This window comes from Orcinus orca, chromosome 16 (assembly GCF_937001465.1).
Source record: "Orcinus orca chromosome 16, mOrcOrc1.1, whole genome shotgun sequence".
Classification (NCBI taxonomy): Eukaryota; Metazoa; Chordata; class Mammalia; order Artiodactyla; family Delphinidae; genus Orcinus; species Orcinus orca.
Window position 1 is genome coordinate 8,612,537 of NC_064574.1, and position 19,810 is coordinate 8,632,346.

At 42.5% G+C, this 19,810-nt stretch overlaps 1 protein-coding gene across 1 annotated transcript in view; it reads right to left on the reverse strand.

The window, feature by feature from the left end:
• Positions 1 to 19,516, reverse strand: part of DOK5 (docking protein 5) — a 141,891-nt gene extending 122,375 nt beyond the window's left edge. Inside the window, exon 1 of the mRNA XM_004282918.4 lies at positions 19,141 to 19,516. Within this exon, the coding sequence (XP_004282966.2) occupies positions 19,141 to 19,206 (66 nt within the window). The 5' untranslated portion in view covers positions 19,207 to 19,516. The remainder of the gene's footprint in view (positions 1 to 19,140) is intronic.
• Positions 19,517 to 19,810: the final 294 nt, after the last annotated feature.

A 19,810-nucleotide genomic window follows, 5' to 3' on the forward strand; every position in this document is an offset into this window, starting at 1 on the left:
ATATACTGAAATTCCAAATCAGTGTGATTTGTTCTGAAAATCTGACCCAACTTTCTTCTCCCCTTTGTGCAGTCCGACCACAGTCTCTCATTGACGAAGCTGCCATGCTTACGTATTTAAGTATAGAATCCAAACACCATCTTTCTCTCTTGACAAACTAGAGCTGTTGTTCCCTTGATAAACTTTATGATATGTAAAAAGACCACTTAATCCTCCAATTTATGACCGTGAGATGCTGCTGAAAGCCTGAGCTCTCAATGCTCCTAATGAAAACGTCAATAGTGATCACTAAAGGAAAATATATTTCATTAGAATTGTGAGGATGTCTCACAGTGTTTTGGGCAAAGCCATAAGGATTACGTTAAGGTGCAGAAAGCCAAGTAGCCGAGCTTTCTCTCCTGCAAAAGAAAATATACAGTGAAAGTCACATGTGATGACTTTACATAGGAATGAACGTAATCTGTCGCTCTTCCGAGTTCCAAGAGATACAGGAGAGAAAAGGTCAGTGATGTTACTGGACCATGTCTTTCAGGACAAGACAATACATGAGGATATGCCCCTGTCATGCGGAGAATGAATTTCAATATATTTTAAGTAAAATGAGTTCACTAATAAAAAAGTCTTATCTTCCAACTGCTATCCTCCATCTCTGCCCAATTAGGGTCGTGATACTATTTTTATTGCACTACAAAAGGTATGAATGTGTATAAACAAACAAATGGATAGAAAAATAAATTTAAAAGCATAAAATTTAAGAAGCACATGACCACCCACCTCACTTTACCTCCAGTGTTCTACTTCTTAGAGGAAAGCACAGTTACTTTCCAAGAGTTATGACCAGAACTATTCCGTCCTTCATCTACTCCCATGCAGAAATACTCATGTGCACACATCTGTGCCAAAATCCCTCTTTGTTTCTGCCACTTGCTTTTTTGCACACTTCACAATATATCAGGATAATTCCACATTGTAGATTCCACACTGTAGCTTAAAAATATGATTTCTGAGGGGCCAGAGCCTCGGAGAAGTCATGAAATTGCTCCTGGCTTCAGTTTCCCCATCCGCAAAATACAGGGATCAAACGAGTTCATATCAAATCGCTTCGCACCATGAATGTCTTATCATTCTGGCTTTTTCTCTCCCCTCTGGTTTCAAAACTTGAATTGATAGTATTCTTTTTATATGTTACCCCTTAAATTTAATATAATCTTCACTTGCATGCCTAGATCACAGAATAGTGAGAAATATTCTTTGAATAACCCTTATATTCTCCTTGTTGGTCGTTTCTCCAACTAACATGCCAATGCCTTTCTCCATTTGAACCTTTACAAGATAAAATGAAAATCTGCTCATTTCTAACTCCATATGCCTCAATACCCATCTAAAAACCACGATTACAAATCCCTGGAATGCATAACCTTAACTGACGGGGAGCTGACCCCTTCTTTAATATTAGAGAAATTAGTCTAACAAAATGACTTCTTCGTCTTTGAAAGATCCAACTTCATCTATCTCTGGAAAATAAGCTTCGAAGTTAAACACCAGTAAAATGTCCAATCTGCTTCACACACACTTTATCCTGTATCCACCTCTCTCAAACGGATTTAACTTAAGAAATTTATTTCTGTATGATAAAGAACTTTTTTAATCCCATGTGTAAAACCTGTCAATCTCATTAAAAGGTAGTCCAGCAGCCTGGGGAAATATACTTCTTTCTAAATCTTTAATCAATCTTGAAACATCTGCCCGTCAGCGTGTCTTCTGGAGCTCCATTTATGTTACAAATGTTCTCCAGAAATTCACAGTTGCCCAATGAAATTGACAGTTTTAAAGAAAAATCAGATTGTCTCCTCTCCATGAGTGGGCTACGCCCCTTTCAGGATTAAAGTAGACTCAAATCCGCAGACAAAAGCATATTCCTTCCCTCTGGCTACAAGAAGCTATAATCAGAATTCTCCTTTTACGATGGTGTAAACAAGTACTCAGGAAAAAGAACTGCCGTCAGGCCTTTCAAGCAAAAAAAAGCTAAAGTGATTTGCATATAAATCTTATCTACTGCTTATCTGGAGCTTCTTCCTCCCAGAGAAAACCATGGTTGATATTAATAACTTACCAAGTCCAAATTCAATGTAATGAACCAGTGGAGGTATTTTCCTAATTCATTCATTAGATGAGTCTGCTGAAGAGACCGGTGCATTTTAACAACATAAGAAATGAAATGGGACTTCCCTGGTGGCACAGTGGTTAAGAATCCGCCTGCCAACCCAGGGCACACGGGTTCAAGCCCTGGTCCGGGAAGATCCCACATGCCGCGGAACAACTAAGCCCGTGCGCCACAACTACTGAGCCTGAGCTCAAGCCACAACTACTGAGCCCGAGTGCTGCAACTACTGAAGCCCACGTGCCTAGAGCCCGTGCTCCACGACAAGAGAAGCCACCGCAGTGAGAAGCCTGTGCACCGCAACAAGGAGTAGCCCCCGCTCGCTGCAACTAGAGAAAGCCCACGCGCAGCAACAAAGACCCAATGCAGCCAAAAATTAATTAATTTTTTTAAAAAAAAGAAATGAAATGAGCCATCGAACTTTCATTTTTTGAACAGTAAATTAAAGGACCATTTTGGGGTTTTTTTTGTATTTATTTATTTGTTGGCTATGCTAGGTCATTTCTGTGTGAGGGCTTTCTCTATTTGCGGCAAGCGGGGGCCACTCTTCATCGCGGTGCGCAGGCCTCTCACTATCGCGGCCTCTCTTGTTGTGGAGCACAGGCTCCAGACGCGCAGACTCAGTAGTTGTGGCTCACGGGCCTAGTTGCTCCGCGGCATGGAGGATCCTCCCAGACCAAGGCTCGAACCCGCGTCCCCTGCATTGGCAGGCAGATTCTCAACCACTGCGCCACCAGGGAAGCCCACCATTTTGCTCTTGAGAACACCGGGTAAAATACAGGGAGAAACCATGGGCCAGCAAATCAAGCAAAACACATTCTGGCGAAAGGTCTTGGCTCCCTCTTTGGAAGGCTGAGCTAAGGCTGCAGGTTTGCAATTACAAATCAAGTTGCTGCAAGTTGGGTTTAGCAGAAAGCAGATTCTAAGAAGGAAATTTGCGTTCAGAATGTTTCGTGGGGAGGGCTCTGGAAGCAACACCTAGGAGGTCGTCAAGGATGCAGGTCAGGGCTTCCCTGGTGGTGCAGTGGTTGAGAGTCCGCCTGCCGATGCAGGGGACGCAGGTTCGTGCCCCGGTCCGGGAAGATCCCACATGCCGCGGAGCGGCTGGGCCCGTTGAGCCATGGCTGCTGAGCATGCGCGTCCGGAGCCTGTGCTCCGCAACGGGAGAGGCCACAACAGTGAGAGGCCCGCGTACAGCAAAAAAAAAAAAAAAAAAAAGGATGCAGGTCAGCTGTGATGCACTCTCCGCAATGCATCCATCTCCACCCAGGAACCTGGATGCCTGCAGAGTTGTCCCAAACTGGGGCAGTCAGTGAGTGTAGGCTGTGCCCCAGGAAAGGGGCTTGGCTTTGGTCAGGTAGCTCTCTTCAGCATTGGCTGCAAGCTTTGGTCAGGTAGCTCTCTTCAGCATTGGCTGCAAGCTTTGGTCAGGTAGCTCTCTTCAGCATTGGCTGCAAGCTGTCTGTCTACAACACTCATAGCACTCCCAGTGCGGGGACGGAAGCCTTCAGTCCTGGAAGAGACGGGTGGAGATCTGGGAGCACACTGCAATGCCACTACACGGGTCTAGCCCAATCCCAGTCAACCTTTCCACAGTTAGGCAATGGATGCTGAAACGGCAAGCCCAATGAGAAACAATCTCCATGATGTTGGTGGTGAAAGAACTAGGGTCCTGCTAAGGTATCTAACTGGAACGTTGAAGGAGACTTGGATAAAAGCATGGAACATCCAGCCCCTTCCCAGAAGGCCTGCTGATCAATAAGGCACAACAATAAAGTTAAGAGCTTGGAGGAATTCTTTAATTCACTCAGTCATTCATTCAACAAATACTTATTGAACCCCTACTATAAGAAAAAAGCAAGAAGCATGACAAGAATAAGCTGTACCCTTGTGGGGCTCACAGACGAATGAGGGTAAAACCATCAAAACAACGTGTTCAATCACATACTTTAAAACAGCCATGAGTGTTACGAAGAAATTAAGGCAGCACTGTCCAACAGAATTCTCAAAAATGATGGAAACATTCTATATCTGTGCTGCCCGACATGGTAGCCACTAACAAAATGTCGCTATTGAGCACTTGAAAGTGGCTAGTGTCATTAAGGAACTGAATTTTTAAAATTTTATTTGATTTTAATTAATTTAAATTTAAAGATCCACATGTGGCGACTGGCTTTTCCCGGCATTTAGATGTGGGATGGTGCTGGGAAAAGCATCTCCAGATCAATAACATCCCAGCTGAGATTTCAGGATGAGAAAGAAGTAGAGAAAGTAAGAGGAAGAATTTTCTGATCAGTGAAAATACATGTGAAAGGGCAGTAACAGAGGAAAGAGAGCTTGGCCACCGGAGGAACTAAAGTAGGTAAGTTTGGCTTGAGTACTGACTTGGGGGCGCAATGATTTGAGAACTGACTTGGGTGGGATGAGATATGGCAGGGTCTAGATCACGCAGAGTGTCTTAAGTACATTGCAGAATATTTATGTGTAAGGAGAAGGCATTAGAGAGTTTTAAAGTAGAGGTAGGATAGAATTGGATTGGATTACTAGGTAATCAGTTTGCTGTAAGCAGAATAAATTTGGGGAGTGGAGGACTGAGCAGGAGAATATCCTTCCAAAGTTAAACACACACACACACATACACACACACACACACACACAGGCTCACAGAGTTGAAACACACCCCAAGTGAGGACTGGCAGAAACAAATATTTCTGGACACTCTCGATGGAAGTATACCTGGTACAACCTCTTTGAAGGAAAACTAGATCTATTTATCAAAATTCTAAATATACACAAATTTGTAAGAGCAACTTCCTTTTTAGAACTTATCTTAGAAAAATATAGTGGGCTTCCCTGGTGGCGCAGTGGTTGAGAGTCCGCCTGCCGATGCAGGGGACGCGGGTTCGTGCCCCGGTCCAGGAAGATCCCACATGCCGCGGAGCGGCTGGGCCTGTGAGCCATGGCCGGTGAGCCTGCGCGTCCGGAGCCTGTGCTCCGCAACGGGAGAGGCCACAACAGTGAGAGGCCCGTGTACCGCAAAAAATAAAAAAAAAAAAAGAAAAATATAGTATCATGTATGCATACGTGCATGCACAAGGATGTTTACTGCTTCATTGTTTAATTAGCAAAAATTAGAAACTATATTAAAATGTCCAATATTAGTGTGAGTGAATTAAAGAAATCATGGGACAGCCAAATAAGTGAATACTGGGTATCTATAAAATTGTCTGAAAAGTGCTACGTTAAAGTGCTAAGTTAAAAAGAACAGGGACAGGGCTTCCCTGGTGGCGCAGTGGTTGAGAGTCCGCCTGCCGATGCAGGGGACGCGGGTTCGTGCTCTGGTCCAGGAAGATCCCACATGCCGCGGAGCGGCTGCGCCCGTGAGCCATGGCCTCTGAGCCTGCGCGTCCGGAGCTTGTGCTCCGCAACAGGAGAGGCCACAACAGTGAGAGGCCCACGTACCGCCAAAAAAAAAAAAGAACAGGGACAGAGTATATAACAGTACTTAATAATATGATGTGCAAAGCAAATTATACACACACAAAAACACATGCATTTTTATATATGCCTATACATATATAGAGGCATATACATATCGCCATACAAATATACAAGAATCTGACTAGAATTGCCTGGAAATGGAGACAAGTCTGGCATAGGAGGGATCTTCCCTCTTCATGCTATCTTTTTTTGCCTTGTTTCCTTCACCATGTACACGTAATGCAAAACACTAGTAAATTAAAAAGACTTCATATATCCAAAAGCCATCTTTCATTGTAGGTAGTGTGGGCCTGTTTCTCCTTCTTTCCTTCCTTCTTTCCTTCCTTCCTTCCTCCTTCTTCCTTCCCTCCTTCCTTCCTTCCTTTCTTGTCAGAAATTCAACACTGCTTTTTGAAATCCAAAGTAAATCATAAAAAATAATTGTTTTTCAAGTCATCTGTTCTTGTTTTGTGGTTTGACACAAGTCATAGCAGCACAGTGGCACCCAAAGTCTTCCCTGCTATTTTCCACTCAGGTGGCCTAGAGTAGGGCACTGCAGAGACCAATTTGGGACTAAATGGGATATTGTGTGTGCTTGGGCATGCTCTTCACATCCACAATCATGCTTCTGGCTCAGAGGCAGACAGGTGGGAAGAGAGGGAGCTCAGACATTTGTATCTCCATCTTGCCACAGTGGAAGCTGAGGCGTGAGAAGTTCAGTGACACGCTTTGGTCGCAGCAGAGGGCCAGCAGCAGGACAGGGGAAAAAAATCAGGCCATTCTTTTCCAGCCAGGTTCCTCGTCTCCACATGTTTGTCCTGTGCCGAGGACTGCAGTTTGGATACTGCAAAAGGGCTACCAACAAACATCACCCAATAGAATTCCTCAAAACTCTTAGTATTTGTGGATATACGTACTCGTGAGATGATAGGGCTACTGTCTGTTTCATAACTGAATATGGAAAATGTTATTTCAGGGTTTTATTCCTTTACTTAAATGTTTATTGAGCATTTACTATGGGCAGAGATGCTAGTCTATCATCCCTCCTCCCAGCTGGACCCACTTGAAGCATCTTACAAGATTGAGTGAGTTAATAAATATATTGATTGGGCAACATTAGTTACTATGCATTTGTTTGATTCAATAAACATATTTTTTTACCCAATATATGTTGAGCAAATTTTCAGTTTTATCATTTTAACTTCAGAATAAAAATAACAGCCACAGTTAACATATGAGTTATCATATCTTCTAGGTCAAAGATTTGACACAGCATTTCCCAGGAAGGTGCTGTTCTAAGAAAATAAATCATCGTTTATGTGTTTCTAAATCCTTACTTAACAACTACTTTTTAAATTGTGTAAATGTCATTCCTAAAAGAAAAAAGACTGCAAAACTGGAAAGATTCTAATTATAAAATTGCCAAGAACTCAGCATCATGCTTGAGAAAATCTATGTACAAAACAGATTCACTTTTCACCTACTGGATTAGCAGAATCTTGAAACAGCTCTCAAAGCACACTTTTGCAAAATGGGAGGAAAGGGGTGGGTTCACAGCTTTCTGGGAACATCCTGCAAGGCAACTTTGATAAAATTTTACATGTGAATATGCTTTGGACAATAAATCCACTTCTAGGAATCTATTCACCAATATGCTTTTCATGGGATGAGATGGGGGGGAGGGGGTTGCAGCACTGTCTGTAACAGGGAAAAAGGAATTACTCAGATGCTCCACAAGAGAGAAGCAGCCTGAACTCAAACTTAGGCACTGCCACGTGTGACTTGCACAAAAATTTAACATCACAGTTAACTCAGTCTTTTGATCTGTAAAATGGACATAAAAACTCCTACTTCCTGCACATATTTAATAGTAAGTAAAAGGAAGAAAGGAAAGAAGGAAGAATGGATAAATAAGCAAGCAAATACAGCCAATATACCCGTACACTGGAATTCTATCTGATTATTGAAAAAAATGATATGTTGCTAAATAAGAAAAGCACAGCTCAGATGAGTATGTAATTATATATATCATGTACACACATACATTCATGCACACACACAAAAAAGTTTTTATACATAGACTCTTCTGGAATAAACTATTCACAGTGGTTGCTTCTGTGGAAGGAAACTAGACGATTCCTAGCAACAAGGATGAAAAGATCTTACTGTTCAATGTAGAAATTTTGTACCTTTGAATTTTGTACCAAGTATACATATTACCTATTCCAAAAAACATCAAATAAAATTTAATTTTAAGGGGGCCAACTCAAACCTCGAGCATTAATTGCTGAATTCCCTGGTACTGAATTTGCAGATTACATACCAGTAGCAATTATGAGACATCTTAGAACATCCTACCACTCAAAAATAGAAAACACCACAAAATCAGGTGGGACATAGGCACAGTTTTCTCCTTGTCTTCTTGAATGTCTCATTCCATTATTCTGACCTGCAGTAAAATCATTTATTCATTCAATCAGCAAATATTGAGCATTTACCATAGGCTAAGAGCTGGGGATACAGCAGTGAATAAGATAGCCAAGGTCTTTGGTCTCGCAGAACTTACAGCCTAGTGGGAGAAGACATACCCTACAAAGAAATAAATTAAAAAAAAATGTATCTGGCACAAAAATAAGAACAATGTTCTAGAGAGATGCGAGGGGAAAACTTTGGATGTGATGATCCATATAGGTTGGTCTCAGGTAGGAAATATAAGGCTAAAATCTGGACACCAAGAGAGGGCCAGCCGGAAGAAAATCAGAGAAAAATCATCCATCAATGGAGACGATGGATTCAAATGGATGAAGACCTCTCCTGGGGCCGAGTCCCCGGGAATGTTCCTTTCCAACCACACTTCACACAACATTTTCCATCTAAATTAATGGATGTTGAAGACCAGACTAGTTTCATAACATCTAGATTTGGGGTCACTGTTGGTGAAATACAACCCAGGCTCAAAAAGTGGTTCTTTGGCAAATGAGCTAAAATACCTGCTATTGGTAAATGGAAGGCTGGAAATCTGAAGGAATTGTTCATATGAAAAGTCAATGAAGTCTTTCACTAGGAGATTCAAAGAGGTATGATTTCTCAAAGTCTTTTAGAAATAATTTTCTTTTATTAAGGTAATGTGTGGTATTAAGATAATAAAATGCATTTTAAGACTACAGCACTTTCCTGAATAGTGTAACTTGTAGTAAGTAAAAGCTTTGAACCCAAGCTCGTGTTTTAATTGAATTTGAGTTAGTAGTCCATTCATAAGATAGGCTAATTTCTCTTTCTATTAACCACTAAAGTATTCATGGTATAAATGAATTAAGGGAAGATAAAATAAAAACTTAGGCAAATTGAGACAAGTTTGTGGGTTTGGGGGAGCTGGGGGTGGGAAGGGACACACACACCCATAGTCATATCAGACGGAAGTTCCTTAGAGGATGGTATTGAGTACATGGGATATCTTTTCTTAGAACCCAGTTTTCAACATATTTGTATGGAATCAAGCCATACGGCAGCTACAAGTAAAGAATTTTTCACGAAACCCACTTAAAAAGATAAGTACAATCATCCTGTGTTTCCCAAACTTCAGTCACACACAGCCCACCAGTTGGATTTGTGCTGCATCTCAGTTCCACCACCTACCCCAACAGTTTTTGCTGCTTCTTTGTAACACTTGCACTATGTGTTAATTATCTATTTTAAAACTTCGCTTTTTAAATTAATTTATTTAAAGAGGAAACTATATATTCTTATCTTAAATGGAAAAGCAGTATCACTTGAAGGTAAATGTAAAATGTAATACAATATAATGTTAACGAATACAATAAAATATGATACTTTTGAAGACTCTGCACCTAAGTATGGTTTTCTATTAAAAGGCCTCCTAGCCGACAGCTCCTTAAGCTGAGTTAAATAAGAAGTAGCACTTTTTCTCATTTTATGATTCAATGTTGTTTACTGCCCTAAAATGGTCTCTCAAGACATGATCGTCACATTTGGGGAAGACGTCTAGAGCTAATAAGCAAAAATATGATGGTCAATCTTTAATCAAAGGTCTGCCATTTTTGTCGAACATATTCAACTACATATTTTCTAATACAGTGTTTCATCAGTGGCTCCTAAATAAACCCGATGTTATAAAAATGAATCGCTAAAGTTAACGGCAAGAGGAAAGTACAATGCTACCTGTTGTTCATTACCAAAGCCGTGCCTCTTCTGCTGAGATACGAGTGAATTAATTTCTACCAGTTTATGGTTCTTACAGACAACAAACAACAAATATCACCTCAATCTCTTGACAATAAAAAATAAAAATCAACATTACAGACCTTCATGAAGTTTCTACTGTGAGTCAGCACAGGATTAAGAGTTTGATATCTTTTATGAGAAGCATATTATTATCCTCATTTTTGTACATGAGGAAGCTAAATTTCGGAAAGAGTAAGCAATTTCCCCAAGGCCACAAAGTCAGTAAGTGGCCAAGTTGAGATCCAAACTGAAGTGTGAGTCCCAAATGTACGCTATGTCCACCAAGGAAAAAAATAATGCACCAATTCAATTATGAATGAAAGAAGGAAGGGAGGGAGGGAAGAAGGAAGGAAGGAAAGAAAGAAAGAAAGAGAGAGAAAGTGTCCCAGCAATGTAGTAGTTATTGTCAAGACTATTCTAAAAATGCACCAATTCAACAGAGGAAGGAAGGAAGGAAGGAAGGAAGGAAGGGAAGGAGGGAGGGAGGGTCCCAGCTAGACTTGTAGTAGTTATAGTCAAGACTATTTGAAAATTCATATTGAAACCAAAGGACCTAAAATACCTAAAACAATTTTGAAAGAGAAAATAAAGTGGGAGGAACCAGTTTACCCTATTTCAAGACACTGTACAGCTACACATGTAGACATATGGAGGCACACAAAACAACGGAAGAGAGTAGAGGACCTAGGAATAGATACACATAAGTATGCTCAATGGAGAAAAGACAGGACCTCCATAGGCGGAAAATGAACCTACACCTAAAATGCACGCTGTATATAAAAACTGACTCAAAATGGATCATGGACATAAATGTAAAAGGTAAAACTATAAAATATTTATAGTAGGAAAGAAAAAAAGTAGAAAAAATAGTTGGGATCTTGGGCTGGACAAAGCATTAGTACCAAAAGGGAAAAAAAACCCTGATAAACTGGACTCCATCAAACTTAAAAATTTCTGCCCTGTGATAGACCTTGTTAAAAGGATTAAAATAATAAGCTACACACTGAGAGAAAACGTTTGCAAACCACATGTCTGAAAAGGATTAATATCTAGAACATACAGAGAACTCTCAAAACTCAACAGTTAAAAGCAACCAACCCAATTAGAAAATGGGCTGGGCTTCCCTGGTGGCGCAGTGGTTGAGAGTCCGCCTGCCGATGCAGGGGACGCGGGTTCGTGCCCCGGTCCGGGAGGATCCCACATGCCGCGGAGCGGCTGGGCCCGCGAATCATGGCCGCTGAGCCTGCGCGTCCGGAGCCTGTGCTCCGCAACGGGAGAGGCCACAGCAGTGAGAGGCCCACGTAACGCAAAAAAAAAGAAAATGGGCAAAAGACATGACTAGGCATTTTACCAAAATGTATGTACAGATCGCAAATCAGAACATGAAAAAATGTTCAGCATCACAAGGAGATGTCAATCATCATCTCATCATCACAAGGAGATGTCAATATACACACATCAGAACGTCTAAACCAAAACTGACGTGCCAAAAACTGGGGGGCAACACCAAATGCTGGCGAGGATGCGGAGAAACTGGATCACTCACGCGTTGCTGGTGTGAATGTAAAATGGTCCAACCACTGTGAAAAACAGTCTGGCGGTTTCCTGAAAAACTGAACATGCACCTACCAATACAACACAGCAATTGTACTCCTGGGCATTTTCCTAGAGGTATGAAAACTTACGTTTGCACAGAAACCCAGACCCAAATGTTTGTATCACTGGAAACCACCCCCAAATGTCCTTCAATGGATGAATGGCTACGCAAACTATGGCACATCCATATCCCAGAATACAACTTAGCAATAAAAAGGAATGAAACTTTGATACCCACAATACTGAAGACAACCACGACAATTCCAGAGAATTATGCTGAGTTAAAAAAAAAATCCCCAAACATTACACACTGTATGGTTCCATTTATATAATATTTTTGAAATGATAAAACTATAAAAATGGAAAACAGATTTGTGGTTGTCAGGGCTTTAGGGTTATGGGAAGGGGGAGCAGAAGGGGCAACTATAAAAGAACAACACAAAGGACCCTGTCATGAGGGAATGCTTTGTATCTTGATGGTACCAATATCAGTATCCTGGTTGTGATACCAGGGTTTTGAAGGATGTTACCATTGGGAGAAACTGGGTAAAGGGCATGCGAAATCTCTCTGTATTATTTCTTACACCTCATGTGAACCTACTATTACCTAAAATCTAAAAATTTAATTTAAAAAAATGAGACAGTGGTTCTTAACCTTTTTGGAAATTGTGGAGGGTGGGAGGTGACAGGGTTTGGGACACAAAAGTCCTGATCTCTCTAAGAATCTCATAAAAGCTATGAAGTCACCATTTGCATCTTATCCATAACAGTACACACGGCTAACATTTATGTTCTCTGAGACCCAGGGCATCAACAGAGGCTCAGAACACTAAAAAAATAAACATAGCCTCCCAACTGCTCCGAAAAAATCAGCTTCCTGATACTCATCCAAAATGTAGGCATCTGCATTCTAGAAAAAAGCTATTTTAACTTCAACATTCACATATATCTGTGGCATTTCTAAACTCCCAATTTCATTTTGAATTTCACAGAAACAGGGGTTTGCAGCAGGGAGGCATCCTAATCTCTTCCTGGCTTGGAATTCCCCAAAATTTTATTTCCACCCAACCAGGATCAAATTCCTAGAGGAAGAGGAAAATCAAATTTCCCCTTCCTCGTTTCATGAAAATGAAACTGGAGATACCTGCAGATGTCTTTTCACTTCAATATTTGACCCGTTACTCAAACTAATTCATCCTTAACTCGAGTGAATATATTAATCTCATGTTAACAATACCATTCCACAAATAGACTGTCAATTCCTTGAGGAGGTCGACTGTATCTGTCTTATTTAAGGTGGTTTTCCCTGAGCTTCTTAAAATGAATATTCACTCAATAAACATTTGATGCATGATAAAATAAATGAAATCAAATATATCCCAAATGAAAACTAAATTCTTAAAATACCAAAGATAATGATCCACAAAAATTACAAAGCTGCTTAAAAAATAAATATTTCTAGCCATCTAATGAATATCATAAAAAAATACATTGGCAGATGTGGGGAAAATCATCACACAAGTAATTTGGTTTATGCCTACACACAAAATCACTAAATTGGCCATTCTTTCCTTAAATCAGTTTTGGGGATGATTAAAGGCTGACTTTATGCATAATTAATCATACCATCCACAAGGCCATTGAATAAAGATGACTAAAATACCAGCTGGAAAGCACTTCCGACATGGAAAGCACTTCCGACATGGAAACCAGGGAAGCTGATTCAAATGGAGCTAAAATACTGAGTACTCTTAGGCAATACTTAGCAAGTGTATTCAGTCTAACTGACCGTAAATTTCACTACTGGAAGTTAGCCCCAGACCCTCTTTTCCTTGAGGAAGGAAAAGGATGCTTCATGAATCTTACTGAATGGTTGTATGTGTTTGTGTGCATGTGTGTGTACATACACTCATGTACTGATGGTATATGATGAATTTATTCAATTCCTATGATTTTTTTTTTTTTTTTTTTTTTTTTGCGGTACGCGGGCCTCTCACTGTTGTGGCCTCTCCCGCCGCGGAGCACAAGCTCCGGACGCGCAGGCTCAGCGGCCATGGCTCACGGGCCCAGTCGCTCCGCAGCATGTGGGATCTTCCCGGACCGGGGCACGAACCCGTGTCCCCTGCATCGGCAGGTGGACTCTCAACCACTGCGTTACCAGGGAAGCCCCAATTCCTATGATTTTGATGTTATGAATATAACTTTGCCACGATACCATTAAAAATGCACAGATCCCTGATCATCTATAAATCTAAAACCCTAAATGAAATATGAAACCCCTTTGGCATACTGGGTCAAGTGCAACAGAGACACAAAGGAGTGAGAAAATATTTCTGCCTAAAATTTGGCCATTAATTAACCAGTTTTTCGAATCTACTCTGCCACCCAAAAAAAAGATCCCCAAATTAACAGTTATGCACTAGTATGATGAGCTTGCTCAAACCAAAGTTACACGGAGATGGGTTTCTCTGGTCCTGATACCTTTGCCATTTATCTAAGGATCATGAAAAATCCTACAAAGGCAAATATCCCTTCCATAACCTAACATCGGTGCTTGTACGTTAATTATTTCATGGATATTAAGTTTTGTTTTCCTAACTAAAGAGCAAGGTCTTTGAGGATGAGAGCTATTGCAGTGAAAGAGATGAAAATAACAACCATGTAAGCATCATCAACCTCGAACAGCACCCGTAGTAGAGAGAGCAGTGATAAACATGAATTGGGTTTCCACTGTGTCAAGCATTGTGTTAAGCCTTTTATGAGAATCCTCTATTAGGTGGATATTATGAGTCTCCCTATTATTACAGAAGACTGAAGCTTATAAATGCTAAATAACTCACCAAAAGTCACATAACCAGTCGCTGAATTGGGATTTTAACAGTCTCATGTCAGAGCGTATGCTCTTAAACCAGTAGGTAGTGATGGATTCATTCATTCAATAAATCTTCATTGAGTGCTCCTCCATGCTGGAAACTGTTCCAGGCGCTGGGGTTCAGCCCTCATGGAGTTTCACATACCATTTGGGAGATACAGGCAATCAACAAGTAAAACATACAGACTGGTAAGTGAGGGGGTGATAAGTCTAGAGAGAAAAAACACAATGGAATATAGGGGGAGAAGGAGGGAAGAGATAAAATAGGGTGGCTGGAAGGCCTCAATGAGAAGGTGGCATTTGCGGAAAGGCTGAAGAAGGTGAGGAGCCAGCCAGGAAGAGGTAACGTGGGGAAACAGCATTCCAAGCAGAGGGAACAGCAAGAGAAAAGATTCTGAGTCAGGGGACTCCCCTGGTGGCGCAGTGGTTGAGAATCCACCTGCCAATGCAGGGGACACGGGTTCGGTCCCTGGTCCGGGAAGATCCCACATGCCGCAGAGCAACTAAGCCCCCTGCACCACAACTACTGAGCCCGTGCGCCACAACTACTGAGCCTGCGCTCTAGAGCCCACGAGCCACAACTACTGAGCCCGCGTGCCACAACTACTGAAGCCCGCGTGCCTAGAGCCCGTGCTCCGCAACAAGAGAAGCTACCGCAATGAGAGGCCCGCGCACCGCAGAGAGGCATGGCCCCCGCTCGCCGCAACTAGAGAGAGCCCGCGCGCAGCAACGAAGACCCAACACAGCCAAAGATAAATCAATACATAAAAGATTCTGAGTCAGCACAGGGCCCCGGAGCCCGCCGTAGGGCTGTGACTCCTGGTGGTCTGAGCAGTGAGGGAGATAAATTAGGAGGTTATTATTCTGCAATATTTGGGGGCTTGGGCCAGAGCGGCAGTGGCAGATGATGTGAGAGGTAGTCGGATTCTAGACATGTTTCCAAAACAGAGCTTACAAGACCTCCCTATAAACTGGTTGTGGGGTTATGACAAGGAGGGAGTGGGAAGGGGGGCTGAGTTTTTATTGTTTGCTGCTTGCTTGCTTGCTTGCTTGACTGATTTTTACCAGGGCAACTGAAATACTGGGACCTCTAGTGGCTGAGATGCAGACTCCAGGAGAAGCAGGTTTGGATGAAAAAATCAGGGGTGGCTGGACATATTGAGACCAGGAGACGTCCAGATGAGGATGCAGGCTAGACGGGAGAAAAGGTCCTTGGTACATAAGAGCACAGAGATGCTATTGAAAGTCGGGTAATCGAGGGGGACTGCATGGAGATAAAGTGAACAGGTGTGAGTTTAAACTCTGAGACTTGCAGGGTGGACAAGCCATAGCAATTACTGACTGGGAAATCCTCTCCGCTGCAAAGGAAGAAACCAAGTGAGGGCAGTTATATGATGCCATCTAAGCCACGTGATAGGTTAATGATGTGCAAATTGCCTAGTTCACCATTCCGCTAAGAATACCTTTTTTAGTGCCTTTTGTGGATTTGCCAGATAATTGTAGACACACCCCTCCCCAGCCCTCAAAACAGCAACATCGACATTATCCTGAAAAAGTATTGCACCCAGAGCCCAGCTTGACACCTCCATGAACCAACGGATGATGAAGCCAGAGAATAAAGATGTGAAGATACTGAGACTTTTGAGTTAAATCAGTTGAATTTCTTTAAGCTTTTTGATGTTTATAGAAAAAAACAAGTCTACAAATATTTGATTGTTTAATCACTTAAGCTGCTTAGTATCTCAACTAAAGGTGACCACTTATTTGCAACCCATCTGAATGCGGATGGTCTTAGACTATTTCATGCCCCACTGAAAAATCACTTACATGTATATAATTTGTAAAAAACTGCATCCAATGAAAATGTTCGAGAGCTGCATAAACATTTATGCCTTTGGACACATTTAGATAGAAAGATTAAAAAAATCAATCATTCCTATATCCTTCCATCAATCCTAACTCATCTCTGATTACACCAAAGAAATAATGAAATCAGAATCAATGCTGTATGCTTTCACTGCATTTTCACAAATATTATCTTATCCAATGCTCACAGCATCACTAAATAGTGTTCATTGTACAGATAAGAAAACTGAGGCCAAGAAAGGTCAAGGGTCATAGAGCTAACGAGTAATAGAAGGAAGATTTGTTCACTTTTCTTCTCTTATCAAATCTGAGGGGTCATTCCCTGGCACACCAGCTGCTTACGATGAAATGTTGTTTTCTTGTTTAATTATAAACCCTCCCAAACATGGTTCTAATCCAGACACTTGTCTGAATTCCATTAATAAAACCACCATGTCATATCAGCTCCTCAAGGGGCTTATGAATTGCAAAGTCAGGCCTTCACTCTGTAGTTCAATCCATGTTCAACGTGCACTAACTGAGCGCCTACTGTGTACCTAACACAAAGCCCTCCAACTCTTTGAGACTTCCACATGCTGCTTGCTGTTCTAGGCTATCTGCAGCCTAGATTAATACCACTAACATTTCTTACTTTGGACGGAGGGTCCCTGTGCCGTTTTCCTGAAGCATTCCTCTTGATGCCTCCATTATAAAACTTTAGTTTGCAGTGCTTTCTGACAATTATGTAATCAACCTCTTCAGTTTATATAAATAAATTATATCATTAGGACACTTTTTGAAAATTAACTGGTGATAAAATCAAACTGAACAAATAAAACCAGATTTTGTTGATTATATTTTTGACGTTTTCTCTCCATGAGCAATAACCATCATTCAATAAATATTCTAAAATCTATCTGAGTGTTAACACAGACACAATGAATAAATCCTGAGAAAGTACACTTCTGGTCGGCATCCAAGATACTGTAAAATATAAAGGGATGCAAAGTAAACTATATTTCCTTTCCTTCTGCTTCAAATATCTGTCCGTAAACACTGGCACACACGGGACTATATAGTGTCAGTAATATTACAGAAAAAAGTCTCAATTACTATAAACTAGAAAGTTATGGTAACTAGTCTTTCAAATAAATCACCATGTGTCACAATTTGGCATAAACGCTGATCCTTATGAATAATTCACATTTTGTGCATTAATAATTCATGTCCTCTTTCTATTGGAATGCTCTCTAGCACAGAATGGATGTCTCTTATCAATTTCCTCAGCTGACATGATGGAGTAAATCTAAAATTAGAATGGTGTTTTCTAATGCTCCTTTTAACATTGTAACAGTCGGCTGGCCCGTAAGGTTATAAAAAATATAAAGTTCCTCTTATTTCTTGCCCTTTGCATGAAAGTCACTATGTTAAGTACCCTAACAATACTTGGTCCCCTTGATGAGAATATCTGCATAGCCAAAAAAGAAAACCAAGGAAACTAAGGGTTGATAGGGGTTGGTTAGTTCTGTCACATTTCTCCCTGATTATATATTTATATATTCACTATAACATGGGGCCTAGTTGCTAAAACATGGTAACCGGCAGGGAAAGGAAAAAAAAAGAGAGAGAGAGAGAAAGAAAGGGAGGGAGGGAGGGAGGAAGGGAAGACGGAAGGAAGCAAGGAAGAAGAAAGAAAAGGACCAAAACAAATCAGGTAAGAGTTTTTAATAATTATAGATGTTTCCCATCAGCAGGTTTTCCTCCCTAACTGTTTAACACTGTGAAATTGCCTTTCAATTTTCAGTAAAATTATCTGGTACATAAAAAAGGCCAAAGACCAAATAAGAGAAAGGTGCCAATGACATATATTTGTGGAGAAAGATGTTCAATTTATTACTATTAACTCTATTCCCACTGTGGCCATTCTTCATCATTACGGACATTATTTTTTCAGACATTAGGAAAGTAAACTTTTCTCCCCAAACTCCCTCGCCCCAAAGCACACAATAAACAGCAACAGCACTTGACACAAGGCAAAGAGAAATGAGGTAGTTTGAAATTAAAAAAAAAATCATTCCAGTATCCCCACCTCCCTCAAGAATTCCTTTACCATCCCTCAAGCCCAAAGAGAAGCAGAATGAGTTCTCTGAAGTCCATCAATGAAGAGCAAAGGGGAAAAGGGCAAAAGAGAGGGGGTTTTAAGAGAGAAGCCATCCCTGGGCCAACATCCGATCCCTGACAAGTAGCCTCTGGTTCATTCATTCTTCCTTTTAGTACATATTTAGCGAGGGAGCACTTGCTCTGTGCCAGGTATTATGTTCCGCCCTAAATAGTCCTCCCGCGGGCATCCGGTGTGTATTCCAGCAATGAATCCACTACCCAGGCTCAGGACCATGGAACCTACCCACACCGCCTTTGCCAGCACCTGGGCCAGGGGTGGGTCACTGTCCAGGACCCGGAGTCTGAAAAGACTTCTCCCTGGGGTCAGAGGGTCCCTGACCTTGTTCACACTCAGAGCGTCTGCCCTTCCTCAATCAGTCCATCCCTCCCCCGGAAAAGTTAAGTTGGCGGCGAGTGGGAAGAGGGGCACCGGGGGCATCCGGCGGGCTCAGCCACCCCGCCCGGGTTTCTCAGCTCTGACTCCCATGGTTACCGAGAAATATTTATTTCCAGTAGACGGGCTCCAGTGGCTACTGAAGCCGACCACAGGGCCACCATCAGAAGGCCAAGTCATCCGAGAGATAAAGATAGATCCATTACATACCTAGACCCGGCCTTACAGTGGCAGCCCCAGGAGATGTGGGTTTAGGCTGAGAAACCACAGCGCAATTCTCCGGCGCGCTGCCGGCAATCTCCTTCCACCCTCCGGAGATGCTGGCTACAGATAAAGACAATTGACCCGGTGAACAGGGGGCAGGGGAAAAAAAAAAGGATCGATACTTACCCCTAGGCGTCTGCTCCGGATCCTCACGTACCCTTGCTTCACTATGTCATTAAAATTGGAAGCCATCCCGGACAGCCAGTGACAACCCCCCTCCTCACCCAGGCGCACGCACCCTAAGTGGCTTTGGGGAGGGCTGAGGCCAGGGTCAAGAGAAGGCTTTGGGGTGTGGAAGGAGAAAGTTGACAAGGTGAAGCGTTTACGGCTGTGGTCCGGCGTGGCTTCAGAAGGCGCACATCACTTTCTCTGTCCCCCAAAACCTTTAAGTGGGCGGCCGGTTTGCAGCCACTTTGGGGGAACGCAGAGAGCGCAGCGCCGTGAGGCGAGGCTGGAGCGCCGGCGTCAGCTGACTCATCAGCCAGCCTGCCCGGAGGAGGAGCGGCGGCTGCTCAGGGATCCAGCCCAGCCTCTTCCCGGGGCCCAGGAGGAGAAGGAGGAGGGGGGAGTGGGGAGGGCGAGGGCGAGGGGAGGAGCCGCGCGGGGCCGGCGCCCGGCGGTGGCCACCCGCAGGCAGACACGCGTGGACGCGCTCACCCTCCTCCTCCCCTCCTCTCCCGCCCGCCTCGCCCGCCCCCATTCTCGTCCCGACCCCGACCCTCCTCCGGGACCCAGAGCTTGCCCCTGCCTGCCCCGCACCTCGCCCACACCCGCCGAGATAACGCTCGGTCTCTTC